The sequence below is a fragment of the Ambystoma mexicanum genome, chromosome 1p, assembly GCF_040938575.1.
Source record: "Ambystoma mexicanum isolate Mex_15411 chromosome 1p, UKY_AmexF1_1, whole genome shotgun sequence".
NCBI classification, from domain to species: domain Eukaryota; kingdom Metazoa; phylum Chordata; class Amphibia; order Caudata; family Ambystomatidae; genus Ambystoma; species Ambystoma mexicanum.
In genome coordinates this window covers 179,075,344-179,094,382 of record NC_090921.1, presented here as the reverse complement: position 1 = coordinate 179,094,382, position 19,039 = coordinate 179,075,344, and the positions used below count along the sequence as shown (strand labels likewise).

General features: G+C 47.4%; 1 protein-coding gene across 1 annotated transcript in view; it reads right to left on the bottom strand.

Annotated features, from left to right (window-relative positions):
- The window catches only part of WRAP53 (WD repeat containing antisense to TP53), a 322,488-nt gene that overhangs the window by 255,155 nt on the left and 48,294 nt on the right, over window positions 1-19,039 (bottom strand). The window contains exons 2-3 of the mRNA XM_069646235.1: window positions 17,484-18,374; window positions 13,556-13,654 (exon numbers count right to left, since the gene is read on the bottom strand). Of these exons, the coding sequence (XP_069502336.1) occupies window positions 13,556-13,654; window positions 17,484-18,199 (815 nt within the window). The 5' untranslated portion in view covers window positions 18,200-18,374. The remainder of the gene's footprint in view (window positions 1-13,555; window positions 13,655-17,483; window positions 18,375-19,039) is intronic.

The window sequence follows — 19,039 nt, the reverse complement described above, 5'->3', positions numbered from 1 at the left end:
GCGACAAGGCAAGGGAGGGGAAAAGGGGAGAACAAAACAGCGATCTTACTAGGCCCAGTGACATTGAGAAGGCGCAAGTGCATGGGAGGGGGGGGGGGAGTGGTGGAAAGTGTGAAGCAGAGGAGAAACCGATAAATAAATAATAAAGGCAACAAACAGTGGTAATGCAGCCAGCAATTTGCAAGTGCTAGGTTTAAGGCAGCAGACAAGGTAGGTCCGATAAGTGCAGGAAGAAAAAGGGGGGGCTGTATGGGTACAGATACAGACCCCAGTGCAAGGGGTGGCCCGGTGGCAGTGCGGGAGGGTGACAGGATGAGCAGGTACCTGGGCCAAAAAGACAGAGGGTGGCCAGGTGCACGGTGCCAAGAGAGAACAGATCAGCAGGGGAGAGGGGGAGCGAAGGCAGAAGAAAAGAGGAAGGTCTTGAGGTGCTTCCGGAACCGGAGATGGTTCTCCTCAAATTTTAGAGTGGCAGGGAGGCTGTTCCAGAGGGAGGCCCCAGCCGAAGTCAGAGATCTACCCCCAGCTAGTTTCTTAGAAAAACGACTGACCCTGAGTGAGTTGGAGGTAGAGGAGCAAAGAGCTCGAGAGGAGAGGTATTTGCGGAGGGATAGCTGAAGGTATTTTGGACCCAGGCCCCAGAAAGCCTTGTGGACAATGCAGAGGGTTTTGAATTTAATCCTTGCATCCACTGGGAGCCAGTGAAGAGATTTCAGAGCTGGAGAGATATGATCCCAGGGCTTGAGACCAAGGACAAGTCTCGCAGTCCTGTTCTGGATTAGTTGCAGAGGGCGGAGAGTAGAGGCAGGTAGATTTAGAAAGAGGCTGTTACAATAGTCCAAGCGAGAGAGCACCAGAGCTTGAGATACCATGAGCTTCTGGGGGAAGGAGAGGAAAGGCAGAGTACGTCTGAGGAGGTGCAGTCGGAAATTCTTTTTAGAGACCTCAGAGATGTGGGCGGAGAAGGAAAGGGTGGAGTCAAAGATGACCCCGAGGTTCTTAGCCTCGCAGGTGGGGGTAGGAGGAGGGCCAAGGGAAGCCAGCCAGAGAGTGAGGGGAAAGGATGGTGAAGGTGTGCCGATGAGGAGGATCTCCGTCTTGCTGGCATTCAGACTAAGATCATTGGTGGCACACCAATCTTGAATGGCAGTTGGGTAATCAGAGATGGGAGAGGAGGTGGCAGAGGGCAGCCTGAAAAGGAGTTGAGTCGTCAGCGTAGCACTGGAAATTTGAGCAGAAAATGGCAATGCAGTGGGCGAGAGTTGCCAGGTATTGGTTGAAAAGCCAGGGAGAGAGGTTAGACCCCTGGGGAACACCACAGGTAGAGAGGAAGATAGATGAAAGGAAGGACCCAAGTTGGACCTAGGAGGGTCGATCTGAGAGGAAAGAGGTCAGCCAGGCCAGAGCCTGATCAGTGATACCCAAGTTTTCACGGAGACGGTTGAGCAGGATGGTATGGTTGACCGTGTCGAAGGCAGAAGAGAGAGCGAGGAGGATGAGGACAGAGGGAATGTTAGAGTCAAGGTTGGTGAGCAGATCTTCACAGATGTTTATGAGAGCAGTTTCCGTGCTTCTGGCAGCTCTGAAGCCAGACTGGTGGTCATGGAGACAGCCAACAGAATTGGAATGAAGGTTAAGATGAGAGATGGCCAACTTTTCCAGGAGTTTGCCAAGAAAGGGAGTAATGGAAATTGGGCGATAGTTAGCTGGACAAGAAGGATCAGCTGTGGGTTTCTTGAGAAGAGGATGCACAAAGGAGTGCTTAACCACGTTTGGCACAAATAGGTGGCCTGGCTCCAAAATGGCCATGCCACGAGGTTCTTTGTCCTGTGATTTGGCCATCTTGCCCCTTCACCTTCCCCAGGACGAGTCGACCTGGGTCAGTCCTTATTTGGTCATGCACTTAACCGCTAATCCCAATGCTTTCGCGGGCTTCTGCACGCCTTGTGTTTGTGCCTCCATGATGTGGGCTGGAATGTCTGATTCCAATACACATCCTGGGTGCCAGAGAGTCTGGAGTGCCATGAATGCCTGGGACCACCGTGGTCCGCGATTGGTCCACGTATGGAGTGTGTGTTTGTGAGCAGATCTCCCATTGGGTCCTCTCCGTTTTGGCACGAAGGGAACTTTGGACAAGAGGAGGCTGAAAATACCACTACCATGTCGATCTCCCGAGTTCTCACTGAACAAAGGATAGGATGCAAGTATCCTGCAACTACGAAGCGGAGTCAAGGAACCGCTGGTGACCCGCTGGAAGGTTTGGCACCCTGAGCCCGCTGTCGTCCTGTGGGACCCCTCTGCATCTGGTCGTCCTAGAAGGTCTGCGAAGACGCTTCGACCCATTGGAATAGTGAGACCAACTATTCTCTGCACCTTCATCAAACCCTGCAAGTAAGCTTTCTCGGAAGTGTCCCTGGGCCAACCAGTGGACTGACCAGCTTACCCAGTTGCTTTGCTGAAACTTGGTATACGGCCAGCTCTGTGTCCCCGGCACCCTCACACTGAATTTCGTACACTTGGCATTCCCAGGTCTGAAGTGAGATGAGTGTGACACTTGCACGTTTCGAATGCTCACAGGGCCTAGTAGGTCCGTCTTTATCCTTCTGTGCATTAATTGATTTTTTTAATTTCATTTTTAATTGTTTTTCAATCCCATGCTCCCTCCCTGTGTTCGCTTTGACTAATTTACTTGCTGTTTAAGTGCCTTACAAATGCAATATGAATAAATACAATTATGGTTCACTAAATTCCTACTACGCAGAGTTTTTCTGATTCCAGGAGCAGAGTTAGCCTCTGCATTTGAACTAGACACCATCAATTCTATCTGTGAGGAGCTTGCACTGCAGAGGCAACTCATTTTTTTTCTAGTTTCTAGTCTATGTGAGTGGTGCTCCCACTGCTGTTATGCTATTCCTATGCTACGTGAGGAGAGCTTGAATCACTTACCGCCTGCTGGGAAAGTTCTTTGTGCGGGGGATAGGGATTGGTAAGCCTAGGCTGTTTCAGATCCATGCAAGTATAGCTTGCATTTCTGACGCCCTTTATTTGCCTGTGTAGCATGGGGATGCTTGCACTACTCTATCCCATGCAGTTTCTTCTCCGAGTGGAACCTCTACTGCTGTGACCAACTTCTCAGTGGTAATATTGTACTGTTGAGGCCCATGACATGTGATCCTCACATGTGCGGAAAGAATGCTATACCTTTTCTCCATTTAGGAGGGGAGTGTGCACTCCTGAATCCTATTTTGCACCAGTTCTATAGACCCATTCCTTATCTGTGTGGGTATCTTCCACCTTTGCTTAACTTGCACATATCCACTCCACCTGTTCTACATGATGGAAGCCTGCATTGCTGTTAACCTAATTTCCCTTTTCTGTTTGTGCGAGGGAAGCCTGATGGCTCCTACGCAAGATGACCTGTGCTGTGTGTGCAAACCGTTTAACAGGTTTATGCTGCTCTTGTACCTATTCTTTGCATGTAGGGGAGGCTCACAGTGTTAGTGATAATCTTTTCCATTTGTGAGGGTGTTTGTCCTACTGCACACTGTTATCTGTTAATTGTGAGATAAACCTACTTTTCTGTTATGATGTGGACCGCTGAAGCATAATGATTTCCATACAGTTTTCACTCTGGCCGAGTAGGCTGGATTCTCACATACTTTTTACTCCTCTGGAGGACAACACTAATGTTTACTCCTTTGAAATCGCATTTACTCTTAAAGTTTAAAAATAGGGAGTAAAATACTCCCACCTCAAAATCTTATCTGGAGCTCCACCTTTGGCCATATTGTTGTTTGGCCTTCTTGCTGCCTTCTCAGATCAGGAAATCCCTTATATGGTCATGCATTCGCCTGGGAAAGCTGCTGCTTTTGCTGGCTACTACTGGCCTGGTGTGTGTGGACAAAGATGTGGGTGGTACTGTCTGGTCCCACTCCACATCTGGGGCACCTGAAAGTCTAAGTGTGGAGTACGAGTGAAACCCACAGTGGTGCCCGATTGAACCACTGCTAGCTGTTTGAATAATGCAGATGCTTAGCACTGGTGGGCTTGGACATGCTTCCAGACAGGATTTAGGATAAGAAGAGGACTCCTGCAGCCATCTCTTCAGATCAGCCTTGGAACCAAGTATCCTGTGTAGAAGACCAGCCGACTGAAGATTTGTGGATGACTCCCGAAGAGGCCTGGAATCCCTTCCTGCGTTTGGCCTGGTGAAGCCCTGCTGGACTACCTGAGCTGCGAAGGCCCCCTGCTGTGCTTCAACCCTTGGACTGGTGAGACCAACCAGTCTCGATGCATTCTCGAGGCTCCAGCCATCCTGAGCCTTCAGAAGTGTTGCTGGACCACACAGTGGACTGAGCAACTCTCCAGTTGGCTACCTCGGTAGAATCATTGCTGTTCATCTTCCGGCCAGGTACCAGCTTCCCAGCATCAAGGGATCCTGCTCTGGAAGGTCCTCTTCAACTGTGACTGGAAAGGTGCCTGCTGTCACCCGTGTGTGGTAGCCATCGCTAGAACTCACCTTCCCTCGTCTGTTGAAGTGTCCTGAAGAGGTCAGCATCAGTGCCATCTGCCTTTCTTCTTCGTAAAGGGTTGCGCACTCTACTCCTGGACCAGACTGGAGGAATCCTTGCACCCGCAGTTCCTGGGCATCTTCTACTGGATCCAACAGCGGGAATACCTACCACCAGTCGACATATCTAGCACTTGGAAAAAAAAAAAATCGGAGGCAGGAAGGCAAGTAACTGCAACACATTCACCTCCCCCTGTTCTCCTTAGAATAAAATTTGGTTATTCCATGCCATCGCTTTTTGATGGTCAGATCTAAAAGCTTGCATCTGAAAGATAAGAATCATATTTCACATACCTATAACTTGTTGATTATCTTCTGGAACATTTTCACCATCACAAGAACTCTCCCTACATATGTCCCCTCGCCTAATAAGAAGCTTTGCAATAACTACTGGGGACAGACCTACTGTCTTTACACCCCTAAAACTGAACTCTTATGGGAGAGGTTTATTCCCTTCTGTGGACATTCCTCTACTGAATGTTAGTGTTACAATATGGTTACCAGACATTTGGTCGAAAAAAATTGGTCGACCAGACAAATGGTCGAACCAATTTGGTCGAATTTTTTTTTTTTTTATTTGAACCCTTTTTTTTATTTTTTTGGGGGGGTCCCCCCCAACCCCCTTTTTTTCTCTAAAAACCCCTTTTTTTACAAAACGAAAACCTGAAAAATAAATATATAAATAAAAAAAAAAATTCGACCATTTGGTTTTCGACCAAATTGCGTCGACCAAATTGCAGTCGACCAGTTTTTTTTCGACGAATTGACTGGACACCTTACAATATACCTCTAATCACTCCTCTCCCACCAAGATTTTAGCTTTTGCTGATCAACCTCAGTTTACCAATAGGGGATTTGGTTCAAGCTGAGGGAATCCCTGTTGCTTAAGTGTGGGTAGATCTTTCTCACATCTTAACACAGGATTGAAGACATGTGATTGGTTTGTCTTTCTTTTTGTTTTTAAACTTTATTTAATCAACTTGACAACCTCATTGAGGAAAAAAAAACAAAGGCAAGACACAGAACTGGTCAGAAAAGGTACATCACGGCATCAGCCTGCAAATCATACAACGCAGATTTCATAATACAAAGCAACATCTTTACATGAAACCTTCAGAGCGGATACTAAAGGGAGGGTTACGCCCAGGATTTGAGAGGGGGGTAAATACCGCAGCGAGCTACTGAGGAGAGTGAGACGGGGAGGGGGTTCCTGAGTCCGAGCTGGGGGACAGGGCGGACATGTACTCGCAAAATTGTCGCCAGATATCCCTAGGTCTGAAGTGAGGGTGTTGCATAGCCCCCCCAGGACGCCTCCATGTCGTGCGCCCAGGTGACTGCCCGGAGCCACTGGGCGTGCATGGGTGCGTTGGGGCGAAGCCAGCACAACATAATACAGCGCACTGCCAACAACATACAGAGTCCAGCCAATTTCCTGGCGTCGCGCTTCAGACTGGGTAGCTCATGAAAGAGGCAGCTCATAGGAGAAGGATCTATGGTACAGTCGAATATGTCTGATATAGAGGAGCATATGTCCTGCCAGTATTGTGTAAGGTGTGAGCAGTGCCAGATCATATGAAGATAAGTAGGTTGGTCACTTCCACATCTGGGGCAGTGGGGTGAAACCTCTTGGAACATGCGGTGTAATCTAGCTGGTGTGTGATGATACCTGTGCAGTATCTTGAACTGCACTAATTTAAACCTGGAGTTGTAAGACACCTCCTGGGTACGGGAACACATCCGGGCCCAGAGCTCATCAGTGATCTTGAGTCCGAGGTCTTCCTCCCATCTGAGCTTTAGCTTGGCAAAAGAGGGGGCAGCTCTATTTTGCAGCATGTTATAAAGTCTAGATACTTTCCCTCTAAAGGCATCGGAAGAGCACAGTTCAGTTATTGTGGGATCATCCAGAGGGATTGCAGGAAATACACGATATTTGGCTTTGAGAACCCTCGAAGCGAGGAGTATTGCAGCCAAGCTGATGGCTTACACCTAAGGAGTGGAGGGAGGTCCGGCCACTCCAGGAAGTTGCCCCGTTCAAATACATCACGCAGTGTCAGGTTGCCTGCTTCCGACCAGCGGGAAACTATAGATTGGGAGACATATGGGACATCAGGGAAAAAGTTCCAGAGTGGGAGGTCACCATGGAACGGATTAGGTGTTGCGGCCATTACCCATATTTTGGTGAGTGCAAGTGACGTGCCAACCACAGGGTCCGGAGAGTCGGGATTAGATGGAACGGGCTTAAAGATTAGGGAACCAATCATGCGTTCACTGACCTTTAGTTTTTCAATTCGGACATGAGGGGGTGTGGGGTGTCCTCTGTGCTGAACCAGTAGATGGCGAATTGGGATTGAGCGACTACCCAGTATCTGAGGAAATCCTGGGCGCCGAACCCGCCCAATTCTTTGAGAGTAGTAAGTGTAGTCAGTTTAAACCGGACTGCCCCGGAGTGCCAGAGAAAGGTATTAGTAATGCTGCGTAGCCTCTTGAAGAAGCTGTCGCCCGGCCATAGTGGAATGTTTGTAAAGCGGTATAGGAGTTGAGGCAGCACAACCATTTTAAGGATACCAATTCCACCAGCTGAGGAGATGGGGAGTCTAGTCCAACTTGTGGTTTTAGTCGTTAGGTTAGTTAAGTAGTTCTGGTAATTGTCGGCGCGCAACTTCTCGACGTGACAAGAGACCGCCACTCCCAGATAGGTGAAGGTGGAACAGGACCAAGTGAAACCCTGAAGGTCGGTGGGTGGTTGTGTGTTATCCGTGAGTGGAAATAAGATTGATTTAGAGTAGTTTACTTTGAGACCAGATATCTGACCGAATCGAGTCACGTCATGTAGGATTGGGGATAGGTTGGCTTCTGGGGATCGAATATAGAGCAAAGCATCGTCAGCGTATAAAGAGACGAGATCTGCCTGCCCCGCTGTGCGTAAGCCCCTGTGAGAATGTGATTGGCGCATCATGTCTGCGAAGGGTTCAATTGCTATAGCGAAAATTAATGGGGGAAAAAGGACATCCCTGTCGTGTCCCTCTGGCTATCTGGAACAGGGTGGAACATCTATCCTTGGTGCAAACTCTGGCGAATGGGTTGGTGTAGAGGAGTCTGACCCAGGATTGAAAGTTGGAGCCAAATTTTGCCATGACTCGCCACAAGTACTCCCAAGACACAGAGTCAAATGCTTTCTGCATGTCCAGGGTGGCTGTCACCGCCTGTGTATTCGGATTAATCCTGCTGAACACATTGAAGAGCCGCCTAAGGTTTAGGGATGTGGCCCTACCTGGGACGAAACCCGACTGCTCAGGATGAATGATGTGAGGCATGAGTGGAGCTAGGCGGTTAGCCAGTAGTTTAGCAAATATTTTAACATCACAGTTCATCAGTGAGAGGGGGCAATATGAGCCACACTGGGTGCGGGGTTTACACAGTTTGAGGAGTACTGTTATCATGGCCTCTCGAAGAGAGGGAGGAAGTGTGCCTACTACGCAGGCCTCTTCCCATAATGCCAGTAATTGTGGGGCCAGGAGAAATTTATGAAGTTTGTAAAAGTCCATAGGAAGACCATCAGGACCAGGGGCCTTGCCTGCAGCGAGTGCCTCGATGGCTTCGATCAGCTCTTCGACAGTGAAAGGTCTGTCTAGGGAAGCGGAGGCCTCGACGGATAGGGTAGTAAGAGGGAGTCCCTCTAGGTAGGCGTTGATTTCAGAGACATGATGCTCCTCAGCTTTAGAGTACAAAGAAGTGTAAAATGCGAGGAACTCCATGTTGATGTCCTGAGATGAGGTAGCTAGAGTACCGTTGGCTCTTTCAATTGCCGGGATGTTGGGAGCGCCAAACTCGTGTCGAATTAGCCTGGCCAGTACCCGGCCCGGCCGTTCACCCTCCCCGTATCCTCTAACTGCCCGGGGACTGTCAAGGAATTTAACCTCGCGCTCTGCAAGGCCGCGGAACCTATCTAGCTCCTGACGCAGTGCTGCAAGCACCGTGGCAGAGTGATCCTGAGAATATTTGGATTCCAGGTTGGCCAGGGACAATTCACTGTCAGCGATATCCTCTCGAATAAGTTTTAGAATGCCACAACCTTTAGATATGGCAATACCCCCGACATACGCTTTGAATGACTCCCAAAGGGTGGCTTGTGAGGGTACTGAACCTGTGTTGACCTCAAAAAACTCCTCAAGGGAGGACTCGAGCTCAGAGGCGAAGGTATGGTCCAGGAGGGCATAGGGCCTCATTTTCCATTGTCTCGCTTTTCCAGAGCCATGCCCCCAAATTAAAGAGACGACCACTGGGGAGTGATCGGACAGTGTTCTGGGGAGGATTGCTAGGCGGGATAGGCACCTAATTAGTATATCGGACACGAGCGATCTATCTATCCTAGAATACAAATCATGCACCGAGGAATAATAGGTGTACGTACGAGAGTCTGGGTACATTAGGTGCCAAGCGTCGACCACGGGCAGTCGGGGTAAAGTTGTGAGGATTGTGTAAGCTGCCCTTGAAAGCTGGCGAGGTCTAGAGCCCGACCTATCTAGGGTAACATCAAAGATCGTGTTAAAGTCTCCACCCCATATGATCGGGGTCTGGGGGTAACTTTCAAGAATCAAGGCCAGTTGTAGGTAAAATTCAGGGTCGTCTATGTTAGGTCCATATATATATATATTCAAGACAGCTACTTCTTGATTTTGCAATTTACCAACAATGAGTACATATCTCCCAAGGGGGTCAATATGCGAATGTGAGCAACTGAATTTAAGGTTCCTATTAATTAAGGTGAGGGTACCTCTGCTTTGGGTGGAATAATTTGTGTAGTATCTCTGGGGTCCCCATTGTTTAGCGAATCTCTCGCACTGTTCGGAACGGGCGTGGGTTTCTTGCAAGCATAGGACTTGGATACCATGTCGCTCCGCATAGAGTTGTATTTGGCGCATCTTTCTGTAGCTGCCCAGACCCCTAACATTCCAGCTCATGAAGGTTATGGTGTTATCCGCCATCTGCATGGAGTGGCAGACTGAATTTTGTATTGAGGGTTTGTGTTGGTCTAAGCCATCTCGGCCAAGGCCAATGCGTTACCCCGTCCGGGGTCCTGTGTAGTATTAGTATGCCACATGTGACCTCTCTGGTGGTTGCCAAGATTTTTCCAACATAACTCCCAATCCCCCCGACCCCCACTCACATCCCTCCCCCAACTTGAGGAATGAAACCCAATACCCAACAAATCATCAACAAACAACTCAGCATCAGCGCCTGGGGGCATGTTAGCAGTCCTAGCCGTGGCGCGATGGACTGGAAGAGGGCGAGGATGGTTCAAATACAGTAGGAATAACAAGTGCGTTCGGCTTAAATTACCTTAGTAGAGGATTTATGGCAAAGACAGGTGAGTCACCGCAACATGTTTATGCATTACAATTGATTCCAGTCATGACACAACATGCTTGTGAGCATTTCGTTGAGACCGGCTCCCCTGCAGGGAGACCGGCCTGCTACAAGCACTAGAGTAACTGCAGGGTATCAATAATAGCTAAACAAAGTGAGAGTCTTCCCCGTGGGAAGATCAAAGCACAGAGGATCATCCCAACAGGAATAACCAGTAGAACATTCAGCGTCGGTGCACATGGATTAGAACCTCTGAGAATGAGCCCAAATGTGGCCCGTCACTGCTCCAACCTAACAAATAGGTACCATAACAGTTTTATTGGAATGTTCAATGCGTAATTTTGCGGGGAACAACATGGAGTACTTTACTCCTAAGACTCGAAGTCTGTTTTTCACAGCCATATACGATTGGCGCTCCCGTTGCACCGCCACTGAGTAATCCGGGTAGAGGTGGATCCTATTCGCACCAAGGAGAAGTTCTCCCTTTAACCTGGCCACACGTAGGAGGGCATCTCGGTCCCGGAAATTTAGAATCCTGGCTGTAATGGGTCACGGTGGTGCACCAGGTCTGGGCTTTGCGGCCAAAGAGCGGTGTGCCCTCTCAATAGCGAATTGCGAGGAGAGTTTAGGGGCATCGAGGAGTGTCATTAGGATGCGTTCCACATAGTCCTCCATGGGCTCCGTAATATTGTCCTCAGGTATTCTAATAATGCGCAAATTGATCCGCCTCGAGCGGGATTCGAGGTCATTTTTCTTCTCCACCGCCGTCACACGATTGGTGAGCGTGGAGACTGCAGCGCGTAGAGAGCCCAGGTCGTCTTCGGCAACTCCCAATCTGGTTTCGACCTCAGCAACTCTCCCATCCATTTTTTCGATATGGGCTTTTATGGAAGAGATGGTCCCATTCATGTCGTCCAGTTTTGTATGAAGTGTAGTGAAGCCATCCCGAATATATTCCAGCAACTTCTGCGAGTCGTCCGAGGCCGATGGGGCAGAGGTAGTGGGTTGGTATTACCCGAATTGTTATTTTACAATTGTTCGAATCACACAATTGTTCGAATAATAGGGGTCCGAATTGACCTTCTACACAATTGACCGTATGGTTATTTTTATATAAATTATGGGTTGGGTTGGTGTAATAATAATAATATAAGGGGATTGGGTGGGGGGTTGGGGTGGGGGATGCGGGGGGTTTCCCCCCGCATATATATCCTAATTCACCGTTTAAATTCGGTCTATTGTGCAGAAGGTCAATTGTTATTCGAACAATTGTCATTCGTACAATTCGTATACAACCAGTGGGTTGCCCTTCGGGGTCATCTGGGACAGGCCTGGATGGCGTTTTTGTGAACATGTTTAATGAGCATTGCTTTTTCCCAGCGCCGGCCCCCTTGGTCATGTTGAAGATCGGGTTCAGAGTCCGGAATCCCGGACGAAGGTAGGCACTCAGGAGAAGTAAGATTCCTACAAGATTAGTTGCAGTTAAGAGGTACTTAGGCCGACAGTTATGTAGCTTTCCGGGCCTGCGGGTCAGCGTCCAACTAATGGCAGAGTTATGCTCCCAATCTTCTTTCCAAGTAAACTGAACGGTACAGAGATCAATGCTGTGTAGGATTCACAGAGTTGGATTAGTCAGCCCAGTTGGTATACTGTCTAAAGTGGATACCACAAAAACAGATCCAGTATCAGGGTATTCCCAATGATTTCAGGTCCCCTGGCTGAGTGGGGAACACAAGGAAACAATTCGGGTTCGGGGACCGGGAACCTGGGCCAGAGTGGGATCACAGAGGAAATGCGGTTCCCCCTAGTAACAACTGTATGGTAGGAATATCTGGGTCAATGTAACCCTTAGGGCCTGTGGATCAGTATCCTGTTTGCAGCAAAGGTGCGCTTCAGGCTTCCCTGCTAAGCCATATATGTGTCCCAAAATGTACAAGGCCCACACACGTGACGTCATTGTGGGAGGCGACCCCCAAGGCAGATTCAATGGGGGTAGGGGGTAGGGGAAATGAAGGCACTGGTGGTCCAGTATGGTCGAGTCAGCTAAGTATAGGGCAGGCGCTGGGGCTCAGAGGCGACACCCCCTCACCCCGAGAAGGCGTGCGGTAAGTATCAGAGTTACTGCAGCAGAGGTGTACAAGTTGGACTTGCCGGCCCAGTGGTCATGGGTCAAAGTGGGGGTGCTCAGGAGTCAGGGTGTCCACGCTAAGCTCAGGCCGCCCCAGGGGGGGGGGGGGGGGGGGGGGGTGAGCGGGGCGAGAGCGCGTTATCAGGGATTCCCCCGTTGGTCCTTCAGCAGGATGTGCGTGCCTTGGATATGAAGAAGTGGGGGGGAGTGGAGGCCCCCCACAGCGTCCAAGCCTTTGAGGCTTCAGGCCCCGAGTCACCCCCTCTGGGATGACTCGGGAGACTGGGGAGGGGGTACTAGTTGGTGACCGGGTTGAGGGGTGTTTATGCGGGCCACTTGTGAGAAACCGGAGAGCTGCTGAGTGATGGTCGGGTTGAATGCTGCCGACTTGTCCCACCCGCAGGAGGTCGGCGGGAGAAGAGAGGGGCCCCAAGCCGGTCCGCGGCCGCAAGAGCGGGATCCCGGCTCCGGAGGAGGGCAGCCCGCTCCCCGCTACCCCCCCTCCTTACCTTGATGTTGGATTGTGGCCTGGGCGCCACAGGAGGGGGGAGGGCGAGGGAGACAGGCAGACGAGTCGCACCTCAGCGCGGGTCAGCCGCAGCGGCTCCAGCCGTTCGCGGCTTCAGTTCCAGATGAGAAGGGGGGCCCAGGTCTCAGGCTCCAGGCACCGGCCCGCGATGGCGCAGCGCAGCCACAGGTTCGCCAGAATATTTGTTGGGCTGCACGGCTGTTCGGCGCGGGACGCGTGCTCTGACGCCCCTCCCCCCACACAGGCCTCCAGCGCTGGGGGATCGGGTGGCTCCGCTGGTTGAACTCCACGGAGCTCTGTCCCGGGGCGAATCGGCCACCAGCAGCGTCATATAATCGATGGTGCTAGCAAGATCCACAGGGGGTCTCCAGAACTCTAATTTGGCTCGAGTGTGGAAGGCAGTGTAATCTCGCAGCCACGGCAATAAGAACGTTCCCAGTGTATTTCACGAGGTTATATCTAAGGATATGCGCCTTCGTAGTCCGGAGCTACACCCTCAGGCGGCCATCTTGCTTCGGCGCAACAGCGCCCCCCCGATTGGTTGGTCTTTCTGAAGTTCATTGTACCCACAGCCACCTGTAGTGCAAACTGACAGGGAAGAAATTATACCATGACAATATTGCTACCAACAAACCAGAGAAACAGCCAGCAGTTCCATCAAGATCCATTACCATCAAAGGGAAAAGAACATTAATTTGGGCCCAGAACTGTGGCACAGGTAAAAGTCCATTTGCACTGTATTATTTACAGTGTCTTCAACTATCCTTTTCAAATTCTACCGATACTGATTTCATGCTTAAACAACCAAAAAGCTTAAACAAAGCCTGAATTCAACTGAGATTAGCATGCAGGAACCCCATTTTTATCAAGAAATATGCCCCTTTGCTTTGACGCAGGTTGGAGAAAGCAATCCTCTTCTTACATCAATGGCCATTGCTTTAGGCTCCGGAGCAAGACTTACCATTTACAACCTCTGAGGTAGTTTTCGGCAATCAGGTTATAATCTTGCCAGGCTCCAGTCAGCATCATCGGGGTGTTTGTAAAGTCATAATCTGTTCCACTGCAATGGGGTTACAAGAGTAGAGTAAGAAACATGCTATGACCCTTTCAAAGCCACACTCCATCTTTTGCCACACCTTTGGCAGAACAAATCTATATACTGCATTAGATCATACCTTGGTGCCTGCAAACAATATCACAGGGTTGAATATTTTCAACATGCTTTTTAAGCCCATCACTGCCCCCAGAATCCAAAAGAGCCAATAATCCCTGGGGACTGCTTTAACCCCGGATTTATTTGCCCCCAACTATGTTACCACAGACACCCCCCCATCTCACCCCTCTCCACCTTTTCTGTTCACTTGTAACTACGTCAATCCTGTACCTGAAACTAAGCAAGCATTCTCCTGTAGTCTAACAGTGCCTCAATGCCATTGGGCTGTGATGTGCTTTATAAACAAATAAAATAAGCGTTCTTGTTCAGATGGATTTTCAGAATGAGCCCCGTGAACAGATTCTGAGAGGCCACCCTATTCTGGTTAACAGGGAAAGACACTAATGTTTAGCCAATCTCTATCTGGGTAGTGTGACTGAGCAGCAAGGCTTAGATTTAGAGAGTGAGTAGCGGAGAAGGGTTCAGTTGTGCACACAGAGTACGCTTAAACAAGTGAGGAATAATGGTTAAAAACACAATTATTTATTTAGGCCTTGAACAAACTAAGCAATTAAAAACCACAGGCAAGCATTACACTAAACCTATTTTGATGTGCTTTGGCTACAGAGCATTGTCATTTTACTTTTAGAACACACTTAAAACCATAGTAGCAAACCAAATGAAGAACAAGGAAAGTAAGAACCAAAATTAGAGAACTAATATGTAAAAACGAAAAAGAAAAGGAGTTTGAACCACTATACAGAGCTTTATAAAAAAAGGCCCTACACCTTAAAAGGTCCTTCCCAAGATAAAATAAAAAAAGAGGGGGCGCAGCACCCTTATAGTCACAGATCCCAATTATGTTCTTTTGAGAAGGCTAGCAGTATTTAAATGAGTTTAAACAAGCGGCTGACCATCTTTTGGGTTGTAAATTTGCTGGTCATCTTTTGGGTTTTCAGTTATAGCTTAGGATATCTCAGGAGAGAAGGATTTCTTAAGATTAGGGAGATTCGAAACAGGTAAAAGAATAGGAAGACTTACAACTATCAATGCAGAGTCACACATTTGAATTCTAAAGACCATAGAACCCTTTCGTGGAGAGTGGGTTTGAGTTATATTCATTCCATAGGGAATATAGACCTTTTTCCCACCTTTCCATGATATTTAACAAAGACGGTTGAACTTAACTTGTATGGTCTCTTGTGTTTCCCTACTCGGGTGATGACACAGTAAATTATCTCAATAATGTTGAGTTTGCAGATATCTTCAACGTAACAGGCCAGGTTATCTTATTTTTGTATAGTGCCTGTCATAGCTAATGGGGTCAAAGCACTGTAGGATGCATGGCCCTTCACAATACTGTAGTCTGAAAAGACTAGGAGAGAGGAGCAGTGCAATGCATGCAGCAGAAATTGTAATTTAAGCACTCTACACAGAGCAGAGAGGTCTAGTGTGGATATGTTGGAAGCCGAAGAGAGGATGCAGATGAGGCAAGGAGCGTTATTAAAGATGATAGAAACTATCTAACATCTGGATACGGAATTATTTTCAGGGGAATCCGCTGTTTGCTATGTGGTGCAGCTCTGTATAGGGAATGCAGCAGGAATACAAAGTCTACATTTGATGCATATACTATGCTGTACATGCATATGGAAGAAACTTTGACAGCTGGCCTGAATCTTTTGTGGGACTCTGCTATATACTATGGGGTGCAATGCTACTTGCAGCGTACGTACACAGTAAATGATATGCAGTCAGATGCAAACGAAAATGAGCAGATCTCTTATCTTGACTCAGCAGCGCTGTTGCAGCGGCAATTTGACAGCCATGTGCATTTGTAAAGGAGCGGGCAACATTGTGAAGTGCCAGTTTTCTTAGTTTATGCAAATAGTTTATTGCCCTGCCCAGTAGATTCATAACAAACATGTTTGGTCTGTAACAAGGACAATACTGCCCTGTAACCTAACAAGGTTGAACTTTCTCAACTACTATTGGTCACTTGCTGAAGACCTGAATGTCCGCCAACTGATCCTCCAGTGCATAGATCTTCATTCCTCTAGGTCTTTCGACGCAGCACCCTTAATCTAAGGAATTCTCCACTAAATGCAGCTTTTACAGTATCTCAATTGGTCGCCCAGAAGACATTGCCTACGAGAATGGACACAGTGTTGTTGGATCGTATGGTGTCCCACAGCATAGTAATGGAGTACCTCACTAATCTAAAGAAAACCAAGAGATTTACATTACCCTGGAATACTCATCGAGAAATCTATAGGTGCATGATTTGACAGAGAACAGACCCCAGTAGAGGGATACTATGTGGCCCATGAATATATATTGTGGATATCAAAACATTGTCACGCCTTCAGTGTATATTGTATAGAGATCAAATATAATAGTTGCCTTCCCTGGGTTAAGAAATTACCAAACATTTAACAATTTCTGGTCCGAGATATCCCTAGCATTTGCACTCATGGAATTAGAACGATCTGTATCTGGGTTAAGTACTATGTTCCAGTGTCATATGCAAAATGAGCTATAATGGGAGAAACATCTGTGAAATAATGATTCTTGTCGTTCATTGGGTCCATATAACACGAAGCAGGGTGAAAACGTTTGTTGCAATCTATTAACCAGCCATAAAAAGTCCCTAGTCACCTTATTTCTCCAAATAAGCACAGCACACCATTTCTTAATTGCCTATAGTCAATTATCACCAGCTGGTGTCAAGGGCAAATTTTGAGTCCTGGCAAGAAGATATGTTTTCTTTCTGTTCAACCATGCCTTTACCTCCACTAAGTGGCCATCAATACCCATGTATGTATTCAAGAAATTAAAATGCAATGAGCATCTGAATAAACCGACCACTCATTTCTGTTTCACAGAAGTTGAGGAGTGAAAATGGATTGGGAACAGTGAAGATCTAAAACAAAGTTCCTCCTTTCTTTTAAAGGTTTGTTTCTTTAAACAATTATTTCGACATCCATTGAAGCTAACACCAGGAGGCTGGATTTTCACCTGCATGGCAATTAAGCCCCTGTACATTTAAAAGGCTCAATTTTAATACGATGATATGCACATTATCGTATTAGTAGGTAATCAGGTATTACCCATTTCTGACCTACTCTGCCTCTCAAGGTGCGTCTAACCTTTACTGGTGCCAATGGGGAGAATCTAGCACCATACAGTCTTAAGACCAAAAGGCAACCATTCTTTCCCCAATATTAAAGGAGAACACACAATGCCATTTTAGAAACGCTAACAAGACCTGCATGATATGGACACAGTTTTGGTTTAAGTAGGGCAATTCCTCTTCAAGCAGGGTCAGAGAGGCATTTTCAATCCCCTTTTATTTTCTATAAAATGCTTTAACCCAAAACATGGCTGACCTGTGTGAGTTTTCGTTCCCGACTCCTCGCAGGGTATTTAGTAACAAAGGCCAAACAATGCTGCTTAGGGTTCAAGTTCGATGTTGGCTTAGTCACATATCTATTTTGTTTTTACCAAAAAGCTCTAGACTGAAAAGGAACGCATTGTTCATCTATCTCCCTCCCAAATCTCAGAAGGTTCCACCCCATTCAGGTTCCTTACCCACAACTTCGTGACAAAGTGCAGGAGCGTTCAATTCAGCAAGCGTTCCATTTCTCGATAATGTTTAGACAAAGTCGCACTTGTCCTGCACAAGCAAAGATTGAGACATGCCAACAAAAGCTATATGGAATGAAAAGACACTTACTAAAAAGGCTCCTCAGCACTGACTTCAGTCCGTAATTCATTGGTCTGCACTTTATTTTGTTCAGGTTCTGTTTTAGGAAGAGTGTCAGAGGTTTCTGCTTGCAACAAGTGAGAAGGGAACACATGGGATAAGCTATCAGTGAGAGGTGTACCGGCAGCAGAAGCGATGTCCGGTATTTCTTTTGTCTCCTTTGAAGAGGGATTCAGATAGTGTAACTCTTCAGTCACTCGAGACATGTCGGCTTCATTTCTCGGAGAGGAACACGTGGATGGTAATCCACGATCCAGGGTTGTGTCAGTGGATTCAGAAATCAACATAGGAAGCTCTTGGCATTGTAGGTGGAGGCCTGGTCCCCCTACTTCAATACTTTCAGCACCACAGTCGGTACCACAATTATCAAGTCGAGGGGATTTTGCATGTGGTTCTCCGTAATCCTCTATTTTAATTCTTTCCACACCAGCAGATTCGGTTAGCGTGGGTGACCAAAGTTTCACTTCAGAATTGGTTACGGCCACTTCACTCACTTCAGTACCAGTCTTGTCTTTTGGCTCAGTCATTGTGTGCTCATGCGGATCATCAACACCACCTTCTGTATGTGCACCACATGCGAAATGGACATCCTCTACAACACCAGTCATATTGTCCTGTTCACCATCACCGTCTTTAGTAAGCTTGCTCATATCTGTCCCAGTGTCAACCACGTAGCCTACTTCCATTGCTTCAGGGTCACTTATGAAAATTGCATAAAAGTGAATTACTCATCGGCCAGAAAAACGTTTGAAATGTTCTCTCTGCAACATTCTTAGTCCATTTTCTGATCTGAAGCAACTTGCCTTGGAGAAACGGTTCTTTAATCATCCCAATTGAAGTGTTGAAGCTTATTACAGGTTTCTGAAAGAGAAAGGACCACTGTAATTAACACAAACCAAATATTCACTCTTCCAAATACAGGATACTGGATTTCATTGTGGTTAGGAAGGTGCACTTGGCAGAACATTTTCATTGCTATTGCTTTGTCCAGAGCCGAGGAGTGTGGGGATAGGCCTGATCCAGTCCGTTATGGGGAAAAATCTATGCGTGGTACGTGTACATATCGGCATACTAGGAAAAACACGTAGCATTAAAAAAAATATAACCCTAAAACCTAGCATGTCATGGCATATCCCCTACGCTGCCCCCCAAGCCTAACATTCAAAGCACTGAATAGCAAAGACAGCATAACACAGAAAACTGTACCATAACAACATAGTGCAGCAGCGCGTTGGGACCATAATTATGGTGAAAGACGCTATACAAATGACAAAATTAATGAAGAATAACATGACATTTTCATCAAGAACAGCCTAATGAAGGAGGAAATTGTTTAACAATTTTTAAATGCTTTATATGTTTACATTGATCAGAAGGCCAGGTCTTGAGAGGCTGGTCTGGTATGATCTTAGCTTTCAGATGTAGTACCAAGAGACTATGCCATGGGAACACCTATAACTTGAACAAGTGTCTCAAAGGCATCTGCGGGCTTCGCAACAAGACGGCAACCTGTGGGGATTAATCAA